Source organism: Enoplosus armatus, chromosome 6, assembly GCF_043641665.1.
Source record: "Enoplosus armatus isolate fEnoArm2 chromosome 6, fEnoArm2.hap1, whole genome shotgun sequence".
In the NCBI taxonomy this organism is placed as follows: Eukaryota; Metazoa; Chordata; class Actinopteri; order Centrarchiformes; family Enoplosidae; genus Enoplosus; species Enoplosus armatus.
The window spans coordinates 22,714,194-22,729,661 of record NC_092185.1 but is presented as its reverse complement, the minus strand read 5'-3'; the positions used below and the strand labels follow the sequence as shown (position 1 = coordinate 22,729,661).

Sequence of the window (15,468 nt, the reverse complement as noted above, 5' to 3'; positions counted from 1 at the left end):
AGTGTATCATTTGTTTTCTACAAATTGCATCACGGTTAATTTGACACTGGTGTTAAAAAAAAATAAATGCTACATTCAAATTCAGTGGTTTTAACCTCCACCATGAAGTCCTCACTTTTAGTGGAAGCAAATATGAGCTGTAATGATGCCACAGCTATTGTTTTTTCCCCTTTTCAAAAGTGGATAAAACGATTTCTGGACATTTGGACGTTTGTGGGAACAGTGTCTAGGATTCAGGCCTCGGAGTGGCTGTTTCCTATGACACCGTTGAATCGGATCCTGTAGCCTCAGCACTGTGCACATTGATGATTTAAATCATGACATAGTGTAACACAAGGAGCCAGGAAGTATCTGTTCCCCAGCTAGTTAACTGCCTGTGTGGCCCGTCGGAATTTTGGGAAACACTTTCTTGCTGAGAGGTAGATGAGAAGATTGATACCACTCTCATGTCTAAATTTGAAGCTTTGGTGGGTGCTTTGTAGCTTCGCACAAAGACTGGACACGGGGGGAAACTCTAGCTCTGTCCAAAGGCAACAAAATCAGCCTACCAGCGCCTCTAAAGCTCACTAATTTACACGTTCTATCTCTTTTTATTAATACATACAAAAAGCGGGTGTAAAAACGACAGAAATGCTTTACGGTGGGTTATGTGCCGGACTATTTCTTGGTCATGACCAGTTGCCTGGCAACTAGCGGAGCCATCGGGAAGTTACTGGTCCCACCAGGTCCTTGTGATAAGCTAAGTAAATCAGCTGCTGGCAGTAGCTTCATATTTACTACACAGACATGAGAGTGCCATCAGTCTTCTGATCTAACTCTCGGCAAGAAAGTGAAGAAGTGTGTTTCCCCAAAATGCCAAACTTGTCCTTTAAGTGATAAACAATTTTGAGCTCCCACTTGCACAGATATTGTGGCAAACAAAATACCAGTAAGCCAAATACTAGGATATACCAAGGATATACTGATTTCTTCGTAAAAAAATAATTTTAATTAATGATTTTAACTTTGCACACTCCCTAGCAGCGCCGCCTCCTCTCCTCTCCGAGCATATCTTCACGCTGCAGCTCTCTTTCGCAGCCTCTCGGTGTTTCGGCTGGAGGCCTGATGACGCTGATTAAACATGCAGAACATCTCTCACTTCCCTTCTCTCCTCCCCACCTTTTCTTTCTCCATTTCTCTACATCCTATATCCATCCATCACCCCTCCCTCCCTCTCTCTGTCATCTCCGCTCACCACTCTATTTATACATGCCCCTGCCATCCATCTTCCTGAGAAGTCGCATCCTCTCGACCAGGGAAAGGAGCCATTAATGGGTGAAGGGTCTCAGAATAGGATCGCTGATCTGAGAGCAGTGTTTCTGTCGAGTGAAATTAGCACAGTACCAAAATCATACTGAACTCCTGAAGTGCACAGAATCATCACAGCAGACTGTACACAGATGCTGGGAACAGCGGAGGTCAGCCGAAGAGGTCAAAGGAGACGCTACACAAATAAAGTTGCTGCACTGCACAGCTGACAGGTTAAGTAGTTCTTTAATGCAGCCCTCTTTCCTCGCTACATTATGAATGGGGCTTTTGCAAACGCGCTCTACACACGCTCTATGTAATACAGCTTACAGACAACAGATAGTTCACAGGGAGGTGTTGTTGCTCAGCTCACCGTGCCTGACTCCAGGGAAGATTTTCCTTTTTGTTCAAGACACATTTTCACAGAGATCTTACAAAGCATGGCGTTCTAGTCCTAGAGGAAAACCTAATGCAGGTCTTCTGAATCTATCCTCCTGTGAGGACCGTGTGTATGTGTGAGCCTCTCCTTGCAGTACCAGTCATCTCACGGATATCTTGGCTCAAGCTTTACTTTACTTTCTGGTTCGACTCTCCTTTCCTGGTTCCCGCCCTCCTTTTTGAGCCATGCCGGCAGCGTGGCTCTTTGGACGGCAGTGTCAGTCCAGTTCGTCCACCACTTTAGTCCAGACTGAAATATCTCAGCCATTGCTGGATGGGTTGCCATTCATTTTTCGACCTACATTCGTGGTCCTCAGAGGATGAAACCTAATGTCTTTGGTGATCCTCTGACTTTTCCTCTGTGAGATTGAGATTGACTTTTTTTTTTCTACAGGCATTCATGTCCCCTCAATTGTAATTACTTTGATGACCCCCCCCCCCCCCCCCCCCCCCCCCAAACGAATGGCGTTCCCATCAGCCTCAGCTGTACTTTGTATTTAGCATTAATTAGCAAATGTTAGCATGAAGTATAGTTTCATTCACTGTTCCTCTTCTCGGCATCATTTTTATCCCTACACAATGACGCGTAACGAGTTTGGTTTTAACCGTGACTTTTGATTTAAAATAAGGGTATGGGAATGGTTCAAGAAAATTTCCTCCCCAGTAGAATAACAACTTGGGTGTGTGTGTGTGTGCGTGTCACCATGGCCCTGCAGCCCACCCGTGGTACCACTCCACTGTTGTTAAGTCTCTTCTATTCCTTGAGGTACCAATTAAACTACTAATCCTGCAACCCGGCCACCTTAGTGTGAGTGTTGCGTAATGCAGGGACATAAGAGCTCACACACACACACACACACACACACACACACACACACACACACACACACACACACACACTTCTCCCCAATCTACACTCCCTGTGTCCTCACCTCACTTCTTTCTTTCGCTCTCTCCATCCCTCTGTCCTTCTTCCTCCTCTTTGTTGGCTCTCTCTTTCCCCCTCTCTTCTTTCACCTCCCTCCATCCCTCCACTCAGTTTTTCTATTCAGCCCCCCCAACCCCCCCCCCCCCCCTCCCACCCAGGAACATGGTTTTAGCGCTTCTATCAGAGCCACCTAATGAGGGGGTAGCATGGCTCTCCCCTCTGAAGATCCGCAAGCACACGCACACTCAAACGTACACACACGCGCATGCTTACAGTGTAGTCTGAATAAGAGGCTATGATTTGCATCTAGGCCAAGGCTGCTCCATTGTCAGAGCTCTCCCAGGAGTGCAGCGCTGCTTTTATTCCTCATTTTCACAATAGGCATTATGCAGCTGCAATCATTCACCGCGGATCCAGAGTAGGTGAGGTGAAAAGGAAATATTTGGGGCTAAAGATACAGAGGAATTAGGCACAATGGAATTAAACAGTAACCTTTTTGCTGCAGCTTTAAAAAGAACAGGTGAGGTTCAGGTGCAACAATAGGGAGCACTTTACAGTACGGCAAAGTTATAAAGGCTTTACAGGTTATCACTAATGAGTTTATTAATGGTTAAAATCACTTGTTAAAGCTGTGAATGTGACGCCAACATACGTGCTTGAGACACCAGAGTGCAGAGAAGACTTTTTTTTTCCCCATTCACATTGGTCTCTGCGTGGTGTTGAAATGTCTGTCCATCTGTGGACAGATTTTGTCAACACAATGGCGTCACAACCGTCCAAGATGCAGTCACGGAACCTCACAGGTGTGTAGCTGAGATCAAATTCGAGGTGAAATCCCTCCAACTCTTAAGAACTGTGATTCGTGGCAGTGTGTGAGTTTTATAAAAAAGTATGTTTTAAAAGAATAATTTCAAACACATAAATACTTCAGTGTTCTCCCCTGGAACTGTATTACTGACCAACTGGAGAAGGCTTTGGAATTACAGATAGTACAACTGAATAGTTAACTGAATAAAAAATACAAATCTAAGTAATTAAAAACAATTAGTTTTTGTGTCTGGTCACAGTTTCTGAGAGTGGTGAAGGTGCAGGGCAGTCGCAAGTGCTTCTAAAATCCTGGCTACGGCCGAGTCTTTTCCTAAATATGGCTTATATGGTAGGAAAAAACATCTTAGGTGTAAATAATGACAACATCATTTGTCTGTTCCTTCCAAAAACCTTTACAAATCACTGTTGAAAACTAAATCAGTTTGATGGCGTGACATCGCTCTGGTTAGATCTGTTGTGGCAGGACGGTTTGGACCGGATTCAGACGGTCTATCTACCATGAAACCCAAAATTCATTCTAAATCCAGCTTTCAACCAACAGCAGCACTTACAAGTGTGCTTTTCCAATGAGTGACACCTCTGTGCTCTCAGTGTAGTTACACTGATACATTTGGTGACTATGTCGTTTTTATGCTGTCATATTGTTTCACTGACATAACGCCATATGGTGCTGTCAGGATGTAACTTACTGTGTTGCATTGGCATTATGAAAGTCTTTTGCACAAAAATGTAACAAAGTGTAACTGTAATGCTGTTTTGTTTTTTTTGACTAAATTAAAAATACTTTGCATGCATGAATTGGTTTAGCAAGAAGATCACAATCACAGAATCTTGCATAAGGATCATGACGCAACAGCTGCAGCAGCCTCTCACAACATTTCAGTGAGAAAATGAATCAATCTGAATTCTGAAACGTAAATATTAGGGCTGCCCCCTGAAAGTCTGAGAGTCAAACCATCAGTCTGACACCCATCAGTCGACTGAGATTCTTCAAGTGGTGAATTTACAGCTGACAGCAACTTAATACGATCTAGTCTCTGGCTTTTGTTTGATATCTTGTGTCGGAAAATGTCAAAAAATGTTGTTGCACATTTTTGATCCGTCGGTAGCGTAGTTCGCAACTTGACTAGTTTCCTATATTATGTGAACATCGCTGACACCCTGAACGTCCCGCCGAACCCCGTTCAAAAATCTGACAGTTTAAGAAAGCGCTGCTTGATAGGCTATTTGAAAAAAAGGAACAAATAGTCGAAATATTCATATTAAACAGCCAAATCTGGTTCAACTGACAAAATTCTGAGTCGGGCACAGCCCGAGTAAATATTGACAATATTTCCATTATTTCCCATTATCGTTTACAATGATTAATGAACGGACTCAAAAATAATAGAACGGGTTATCAGGCCATCTGGCTACAGGACTGGGTTACGGTTCAATAAGGGATGATCGCAGTCACGTTGAACATCTGTCTCCTAACATTTTATTGTCCCATCCATCCACCCCAACTTTGTCTCTCTATAAAACTGTCACCTGACTTCCTCCCACTGCTTTCAAGAAACTCTGATACTATTCAGCAGGGAAGAGGCGCATCCTTACTAAGTAACCCGACAATGAGCTCCTCTGATAACAAACACGTGTGAATGAGGAGCTCTCATGATAGAAAATCCAGATCTATTATGTCGATTGAACCCGCTGCGGCAAAACACCGCGAGAGTGTGGATATTCAATCAAAGACACCGAATCACCAAAGAGGGACTCAGGACGTATTTTCGAATACATCAGAATGCACAAACAATAAAAAAAAATAAAATAAAGTATTGTGTTCAAAGTTTGAAGAGATTTCTCTGAATGACAGCATGTAGCTGCAACATAACACTGAGAAAACTCTCAGGTCGTTCAGACCTTTTAGCTAAAGTATTTGTGAAGTGTAAAGAGGAGCAAGGTAAAATGTGTCATGTGTTTCCTTGGTTACAGTCTACTGATCGCTAAAACGATCTCTCTCACGAGCAGTAGTCAGGACCCCATAAGTGTTGCATGAATGTAATTCTATCGTATTCTGTATTATGCTCTGTAAAAAATCTATTCAATATCACGCAGTGGGCTGTGCAGCTGCTGTTATTCTGGTTGGTTGTTACACAATGCCATGATCCTGATGTGTGTGTGTGTGTGTTTGTATCCCAGTCCCCATCATATACTATTACACAGATATCACATGAGAAAAATACCATGAACTCAAAAGAACTTATATAAGCCCGTATCATATAACTTATTATATGATATGATAAATGAATACTAAGATGTCGTTGGGTACGCCATGAGGTACTCAAGGTGTTAATACAACACAGCAAAATCACGAGTTACTATATAAATATTTTCTAAAGTGACATTAGAAATATCCCCCACAAGATTAGGTTCTCTTTCACTCAGTCCTCTTTCACGGCCGCCCATTGATTTGCCTTTACATTTTTATTCTCTACAGATTTAGATAAGGCCATTCATGCTTTCATTGCCTCTCATTGCAGCGTCTTTATTCCTACTCCTGCCTCGCTACAGCTCATTGAGGATGCAGCAGTCGGAATTTAAACTGCTGCCAAACAAAGACGCCATCACATCCCTAAGTTCTGCTCCTCTATCTGGGTATCGTGTAGAGTTAGGAATGATTTAAAGGGGCAAGAAGGAAGCGTTTCCATTCTTCCTTCCTTCCGTCATCTTCACAAAAGACCTGTCTCATATAAGAAAGTGAAAAGCCTATACATGTTGTTTAACACAACTTAGATACTGCAACTGCAAAATATAGATCAAGTCTTGTGTGAGTGGAAAATAGCAGGAGTTTTTTTTTCTTCAACAAGGTGAAGGAAGCCTTCTTGAAGCACGTCAACCCGGTAAACCCGATGAAGGCCACTGCCGCTGAAGTGTGATGATTTTAATAGAAAAGCTTTGTCAAACTCGTCCTCAGGATAGCTGAATTCTTTTCATTTCTTCGCTTCTTGCAACTCGCTGGATCTAAAAGGCTGCGTCAGGATTTTTTTTTAACCTTTTAGTACATCAGCCTTGGACAGAATCGTCACGACGCTTTCAGAGGTTCCTGCAGGATGTGGGGAAAAAAAGAGCCGCATAACTGATGCTTTAGATAAAAATCACTTTAACATCCATGTTGTGTTATTTCCAGCTCTGATAGTGAAGCTTGGCTGTTTTGTTGAATGTTCTAAGCTAGTTTAGCACTATAATGACTTTATAGTAAAATGAATCTAAAAAAGTCACGATGTAGTGTATGATAATAGTAGAGAACATAGGTAATAACAACAAAAACATCTTACAAAATATTTCCACTCCTGATTTTCACCAAAATCAAAGTTCAAAGGAATAGTTCAACATCGTGAGAATTACGCTCATTCACTTTCTTGCCGAGAGTTAGATGAGAAGATCGATACCACTCTCATGTCCGTGTGTTAAGTATAAAGCTAGAGCCAGCAGTTAGCTTAGCTTAGCACAAAGACTGGAAACAGGTGGGAAGAGCTAGCCTGGCTCTGTTGCAAGGTAAAAATCGGCCTACCAGCACTGCGCAGACTCTCTGCGTTTCTACTAATCTGGTACATTGTGCTGACTCACACAGCGCATTTCAATTGGCCTGCAGTAAAGTTAATTCAAACTAGATGGCCTCAACGATGTTGACAAAAAGAGAGAGAGTCAGCGTTACTTTGTACTATTCTACTATGAATGGAAAGTTTTATATCACAGCAGTCTCAGTCAAGACCACGACCTGTAATCACGACTCCAATAACATGAAAACGAGCTCACTACAGTTTGTAACAGATCTTTGCACAGCAGCCACGAGGGAGATCAGACCGTGGAAATGCTAAAAACCGCAACACGTCAAACAACAACCGATCTGGCAGACATTTGGCTTGATTCTAAAATTAGACCGAGGGCTAAAGCCTGGCTTAATCTGCGTAATCTGTATAGTGTCTGCCTGGTTTAAAGCTCACTGATTAACACGCTATCTTGTCGTCACCGTGGGCTTGCTGAGGGGAGTCACTGCTCCCAGCCAAGAAACTGTCCAGCACATAGCCCCCCACAACACCATCGTTTTCCACTGACAGATTAAACAAACAAGATACATGTTAAGTAGTGAGCCTCGGAGGTGCTGGTAGGCGTGGGGGTTTTTACCTTTGGACAGAGTAACGCTAGCTGTTTCCCCCTGTCTTCCAGTCTTTATGCTAAGCTAAGCTAAGCGGCTGCTGGCTCCAGCGTCATGTTTATGGTACAAACATGACAGTGGTATCAATCTTCTCATCTAACTCCCGACAAGACGGTGTATTTCCTCAAAATGTCGAACTTCCTTTACACATGGTGACATGTTGTTCTGAATGCTGCTGCTCCATCACGTGCACTCGATTGCCCTCTCCAATTTCCTGAAACAACTTTGTTGAGCTAAAAGTGTGAAATGTTACCCCAGATGTCAGTAAATGCATCCTGTGACACAGAGCCATAAAATGTAGGCAACATCCAGATGAACATATGGCTTCGTATATTCATTTCCAGTCAAAAAACATAGAAAAATACGCTCCGAACTGGGGTTTGGAGGTTTTCGGATGTCAGCAGCAGCATGTTAGCTGCAGAACACACACGCTCTCAGGAGGTTTTATTATTGTGAAAGCATCTGGCTGTCTGTCAGTGTCCTCACTGTGTTTCTGCTGTCTCTGCACCACCTGTGACTTAAGTGAAGACCCACACACCTACGCCCAAACACACACACACACACACACACACACACACACTGCAGGAAGACAAACTCATGCACACCAGAAAACTAAAAAAAAAACAAAAAAACATTGCAACATCTCTTTCTCTTTCTAACTTTGTCATCCTTCTTGTCTCGTAGACGCACTCTTACACACACACACACACACAAACATGTATACACAGATGATAGCCAGATGCTCCCCTCCCCCCCCCCCCCCCATCAGCTGCTCCTCCACAGCAGCAGGTAAGCAGCCATCCTCCTACAGCAGCGCTCTGTCAGAGGTGGACCACTGGAGTGTTTAAGCCCTGGACACAGGCCAAACACACACACACACGCAGAGTCATCAAGGGAGGCCTGGCCTGCAGCGGTGACGGTGGCTGTTCATTTTACAAAGCTGCATGTGGGAGTGTTCATGAGTGTGCCTTCCTCGCCGAGTCGACACAGTCACAGAATTCATTGAATAAGTGGCTGAAGATTGGATGTAAAGAAATGATTTCTGTGTACAGCATGTGGCAGCAAAGAGGGAAGATGGGTTCTGGAATCTGTCAGAGGGAGATATAAACGTGTGTGTGTGTGTGTGTGTGTGTGTGTGTGTGTGTGTGTGTGTGTGTGTGTGTGTGTGTGTGTGTGTGTGTGTGTGTGTGTGTATTTCTGTACTTATGATCAGAAGCAAATGTCCTCAAAATGACACACAGTTCAGACAAGGAAAGTCCTCCAAAATGAGAAAATGTTGTCACTTCTTGCTTCTGTAATGAGTTCTGTAAGAGTTGTGATTCAGGAGTTGAGTCTCGGTGAGAATTACAGCTACACTTCGCAGGATTAGCAAGGACGCCTTCAGGGCATCTCGACGTAGGACTGCAACAAAGGAGCGCGTCCCAACCCATCATGACCGTCATGATCTTATTTGTCTGAATTAAATTCTGGTGATCAATCCCTCACCAACTGCAGTAATGGATCAAAAGTGATGAACTGCTGCACTCAGAGGCTGCTGGACTCAACAACAGTACATTAGATCTTTGTCTCTCCTGTGTACCTTCGCTCAGAACTGCCGCTGAGCAAAGAGGCCTCTTGCTGTGTTATGGAAAGACATGTCGCGTAAATGGTTAAAAGGAACAGTTGTGACACTTAGTGGGAAAATTAGGAGCCATCAAACTCGATGCTCGATATTAGTTTAATTTCTGCGTGTTTACATGGATTAAAGATGTGACGCCCGTATGATGATGCCTGGTACATACCCGTTCAGACCGAGTGTACGAGCAGCCCCATCAGGAAAGATTTCCCGTCAGCCTTCCAGACGTAAATACAAGTCAGGAGATGTCAGGAATTTCTCACAGCCAGGATCGGTCTCACTTGGCAAAATGGCTGCAATGGCTTTCAATGTTTATACCAATACGACGGAGTCGGGTTATTGAACTAGCGATGCGCTGTGTCTGGGTGACGAAGCCGGTGAGAGTTCTGCTCACCGCTTGTCCCTTCTAGGTTAATCTTACACATTACGTTATCATTTTCTACACGTGTTCATTTTGCTATTATTCACCATTGCTTTTGTAACATTGCATCACTTACTCTCCCGGGTTTGTTTGCGTTGGCATTAAGTTACAGTCCACATCAAAGCATATGTAGGTTAAAGCAAACACGCAGTCACAAGTTAGTTTCAGTTACTTTTATCTGAGTTGCAAGTTTTGAACAGGGTTTCATTATTTGTTCCTTTGTTTGGGCCCTGCATGCTGGACTAATGTTTGGGAGGGGGCCACCCAGCATTTTCTGATTTTTACAGTGTTGGTGATGTCATGGCTGACATCATTGGGTCAGACCAAATGGAGGGGTCTTCTTTTGTTTTTCTCACACAGTCTAAGTAATGTTTTAGTCATTATTTACCATTAACGACCCACTCGGAAGGGTTAATGAGCTGAGGCGTAAGCTCGTGAATGGTGTTTGATTTTCTGATTATAAGTTTACGGTGTAGTCCACCCACTTTTGTTTGGTACTGGCTGAAGCAGTCTTTGTGTTAATTGAACACCCTATAAATAGTCAGTAGGGGGTTTTTTTTGCTGGGGGAGAGAGAGTTGAGGCCGTGCTGTAAGTAAATGTAAAGTAAAATGGCAGTTAACCCTCAACAATGAAATGTTACATTACATGCCTCGTGAAAAGTCATGCAATTAACGATTTCGCCAGAGCCCTTCAACTAGTTACCTTCTCATTTATGTATTACATGTATTTCTACTGTCTCATAATTCCCCTCAAATTCTTAAATCCACGCTTGATGGCACGGCTCAAACACAATGCTGCTGCAGTAAAAAGACAACAGCCGCCGTTTCTAATAATCTTTTCATGCTAAAATGTATGAAATTGTAAAATAATTTTATGAAAACCCTAACATAATCTGCAGCCTCATCTAACCTTGTAGTAATAACTGACACAAGCACATCGCTTCTCTGTTATGAAAGTTGGAAAGCGGCCTGCTGTTCATCGCGGTATTAATTATATGGACTTTTCTGTTTTTTGTGTTGAAGTGCTTTAAGTGTATAAGTGTTTCGTGTCAGGCAAATTTCGAACAGAGCCATCTGCTTCTGCTTTCTCCACCAGCCCTCCCTCTCTCGTCTTCTAGTTAACACTCAGCCAGTATTTCCTCTGAGACAACTTAGTCAACACATTGATGATGAGAGGGAGAATTAGCAGCCAATTACAGTCAGACAGACTCAGCTTTGGATGTGGAGCTTGAAGGTTATTGGAATAAAGTTGAATACTGTGTTTCACTGAAGAAAAAAAAAAAAAAAAAAAAGGATGTTTATATCCAAGAGAGATTACTTCCTTCTGTCTCCCCTTCATCATCGTTTCCTCCTCTTCTTAACTCTCTCCTTTTTTTCCCCCCTCCTTATTGTTACTCTGCTCAGGTCTAAGAAAGTGTTTCAAAAGTCTGTTTTGCTTCTGATGGATATAACACAGCAGTGATTCAACCAACACCCAGTTCATGACAGCTTTTCCATTCCCTGAACTAATGAAGGTTTTTTCCACGTTTCAGTCTAACCCACAGGGCGACCTTTGCTCTCGGAGCAGTGAAGATCAGCAGATGGTCTCTTGGCAACTGCAAAAAGAAGTCAAGGGAGCAAACAAATAGATTGATTTTGAACTGACTCAGTGAGAGGGCTAATGCTTCACTGTCGCCGCATCTTCGTCATTTTCAGAGCTGTGTGTTTCGATCTTCATTAGTGAAATCATGTGACCATACACTAGTCGGGATAATCATGTGTCTCTAGGAGATTATCGGCTTGGGTTTTAGTTGTGGTTCAATTGTGTATTAAGTCAATGAAGCGAAGACACATCTATGGCAAGTTGTATATTCGACTGTCAGGGAAAACATGACACAGCAGTTCTCTGAGGGTGTACTTTGGCACGGTGGTGCTTTGAGCTAAATGCTAACATGCTCATATATCACATGACAACACATATCACTAAACACAAAGTACAGCTGTACAGTTTTTAGGTATTTGGTCATAAACCAAAGTATTGGAATTAGAAATTGCGGGATCACCAAAGTTATTACAGTTCATCCTGAGGGGAACATGATTGTCTGTACCAAAGTCATGGGGACATTTCACTCAAAACCACAAACATCAACCTCATGGTGCTAGAGAAAAAGTCAGGGGATCACCAAAGTCAATGGGAAACATCATCTGGGAACCCTGAAAAAATGTCCGTACAAAATGTTGTGCAAATCTGTCGTATAGATGTTGATATATTCAACAGGATGAAAGGAAGGCGGCAAAAGAGGGAAAGTCATCAAATTCAGTAAGATTCATCCTCTGGGAACCACGAATGTCGGTCCACAGTTTTATCGCAATCAATCCAACACTTTTTGAGATATTTCGGTATGGACCAAAGTGGTGAACAGAACAACAGACAGAACAGCATTGTCCATATAGCCATGCAAAAACAATTCAGTGGTCAAATTCACACAAATAATGCAAGGTAAACTTTTATATACATTGTGTTTAGACATGGTAGCCACTTGGATTATGCAATATATTTTTATGACTTTTAGTAAAAAAAATTGTCAGTGGTTTCAAAGATGTGCTGCAGACTTAAATGAGAAACATTTAAATACCTGATGATAGGTATCTGAAATATCTGAAATATATTTGCTGACCTGCAGTAGGGCTCATCCTCCACTGCAGTGATTTTTGCCTGGACTAAGGTTCCCATCATCCACCACCTCCATTTGTCATAAACACAGGAACTTTGCCCCTGGTAATTCAAGCTGTCCAATATTCTTGTACCAAAACTATGTGTAGAATTGTACTATTTTCCGGTGCAAAACTGCTGTTATGACTTCTTATAACCTTTTTACTCATTTGGTTTTGGGTCGGTTGCGAGTTTTGGCTTTTGGTGTCATGTGACACACCTAACGGTGTCCTCACGTCTCTTCATCTCTCTCCTCCTCCTCTTTTCTTCAGGTCATGGGATGAGTTCCATGACTGCGCCAACGTGGCGATGGCCGGCTGTCCGGAGGAAGCGGCAGCTGTCTGGGAATCTCTCCGCCAAGAATCCAAGAAGATGCAGTTCTCCGGAAACCTCTACGACATGTGCTCCAACCGCAACAACCACCCGGCGGCCTCGGTCTCTCCGTACGACTCACCCAACCAGGAAGAGATCAACCAGGAGTCTCTAAGAGGGCGCGCTGATCATCTGGCAGGCTGCCTCCACCTTCTCATGCTACTGTCTCCTCTGCTGCTGCTGCTGTTGTTTTGGGTATAACTACCCAAAAGAAATGGGACTAGTGTGAATAGATATAAACTTTGTAAGTCCATAGACTTTCCACAGTTTCTTTTCCTCTGTTCTGCCAGGGGTTGAATATTTCTAACTGCATGTTCAGATGCCTGGCAGTCTTTTTGATAATGTATCTTTAAACTGCCTGTGCCGTTTCATGCATATTCTCTGCCTTTTAATTACTCCTTCCGTTGGAAACGCACACAAAATTCATGCAGAGATAGACAACCGCGGTACAAACAGGCCTGCAAACACATACATAGTTAAACAGATGCATACCGCAGCCTCATGTCATCTGTCTTTATCCCCTACCCCCTACATTGAGTTAGTATGAGCTTGTACATGATGGTTCCAGGGGGAGTCTGTCTTCCTGAGTGTAATAGGAGAGAAACAATAACCTCCTACTTGATAAACCTGTAAACTAAGTGAGGAAGAGGCCAGATGTCATCTGTTTGTCAGCTTTACAGAGTGAAACATTTGATAATTGTGTAAATCTAACATACCTGGCTCGCTACCTAACTCGCAGTTAGACTCAGTGGATGTGAGGTGCTGCGAACTCTTCATTTCTCTTCCACCCCTGGTCTCTGAAGTCGAAGTCCCCAATTCTGTTGGCAATGACTATGGCTAAAAGCATGAATGCGAAATATACAAAAACATTTACTGTACAGTAAGATAGGCCTGTTTTATTGCTGTAAAGATGTTTGAGGAAAATGATACTTAACAGACAAAAAAAGCAAAGCAAAGCAAGATGTTCCTCAAAAACACGTGCCCTGCATTAATTGTTCGTTTATCTAGAACCCCTCCCAACTTCGCTTAACTGCACTTTGTGTTAGCATTAGCGTAGCAGCCACTTTCTGATCCAACAACATGGATTTAGCAAGTTGTGGCCAGCAGTCCTCCACAGCTCCAAATCACCATGGATCTCCAGACACTCCATGCTTGCGAAGTCACACTCAAAATGATATCCAGTCCCTCTCGAAATGATACCCTACCTGCGTTTCCCGTCTGATTCTGGACTTCATGACATCACAGACGCTTAAGATGCCAACTGACACTTCACTGTGTCCTTAATCATTTTGAGTGAAGACGCTGACTTGGTTTAAGAGATTTTTAAACAACCAATAATAGCTCTTCAAGACCTTATTCTCCCTTCAAGGATTCGTGTAAACTAAATGTATTTGCTCCCCAAGAATTCTGGCTAAATACTTCCATCATGGAATCACTACAAAAAGCCCAACAACAAAAAATGGACTCCTCCTCCAAATAAAGGAACTATATAAAGTCATACATTGTTTCCCTAAGTACAAGTTCTTAGCTAAGGCACGTGCAGCACTGGAAACTGGAAAAACTAGATTGTTTTTTTTTTTAGCTGCCTTTGAGAAACAACATCATCTAAGAGAATTGGAAATATGTCATCAAACTGGGAATAATGGCTCCTGCAATTTGTCTTCATACTAAACATGTACTGTTTACCCAATAGGATCATATAGAAACCTCCAGTATATCATATACAGAAACAAAAACTGCAGCACTGAAAAGAAATTCTCTTTTGGACTAAAATAAATAAATAAATAAAAACGCGCAGTTAGACTTCAATTAGAAATATATTTGCCGAGAGACAAATAACACAGAACATACCTTTTTTCAAACCCTACCTTTTTCTTTGTATTTTCAATATAATACCAACAGCATAACAGCTTCCCCTGCAGCTGCTGCAGCAACACGAGCTTTGAGCTGAAGCTAAAGTGAAGTCAGCGTTACTGGAGTTGTTTTTATTTGGTGCTTGCCCAGGTATGAAATCCTCCAGGGCTCCTCCTTGGCATCCTGCACTGTAGCCCTACAGTATGGGACCAATATGCTCTCCAGTCAGAACTGCGATCCTCTCGCATGCCAAGTGTATTTAATGCTCCAGGAGTCGTGGTTTGGCCCTGCAGACCTGCTGAAGCTGCTTGTTATTCTAAGTGGCTGCGGGTGACAGTTGTTTCTGTCTGGCCCTGGATCAGAAATACTATCAGATTAGAGACAGACTGAGAGCGAGAGATGAGTGCACCTGGAAAACAAACACCGTTCTGCCTAGTTGAAGATTGAATCCACCTGTCTAGCAGCGAGTGTGTTTTACACAGGGGGCTTTAGGTTGCAGGTTTACTTTTCTCTCTTCACAAAAAATAAATCAAAGCTGGGTCGACTTTAAAGACTTACGCCAGAATGTGAAAAGGCACAAAAGAAAATCCTCAAAGGCCGCAACAGTATCCACACTTTAAGAGGTGGAAGTAAATATTAGATTGATTAGACAAAGAGTTCTAAAGAGAGCCGTGTTTCACCTTAACAACCGATTGAGCCTGTCTACCTTGCCAGTGGCAAGTTCGTTAAACAGAGAGGCATGGCAAGCAGATCTGGAGACAGCGTATACACAGCAGTGGCAATTGTGTTATGTCTTATTTGGTTTGGGACCTCAGTGTCAAAAATAGACATTTCC

At 42.7% G+C, this 15,468-nt stretch overlaps 1 protein-coding gene across 1 annotated transcript in view; it reads left to right on the top strand.

The window, feature by feature from the left end:
* Nucleotides 1–12,980, top strand: part of nrn1la (neuritin 1-like a) — a 54,298-nt gene extending 41,318 nt beyond the window's left edge. Inside the window, exon 3 of the mRNA XM_070908117.1 lies at nt 12,680–12,980. Coding sequence (XP_070764218.1) covers nt 12,680–12,980 — 301 coding nt within the window. The remainder of the gene's footprint in view (nt 1–12,679) is intronic.
* The last annotated feature ends 2,488 nt before the right edge of the window (nt 12,981–15,468 follow it).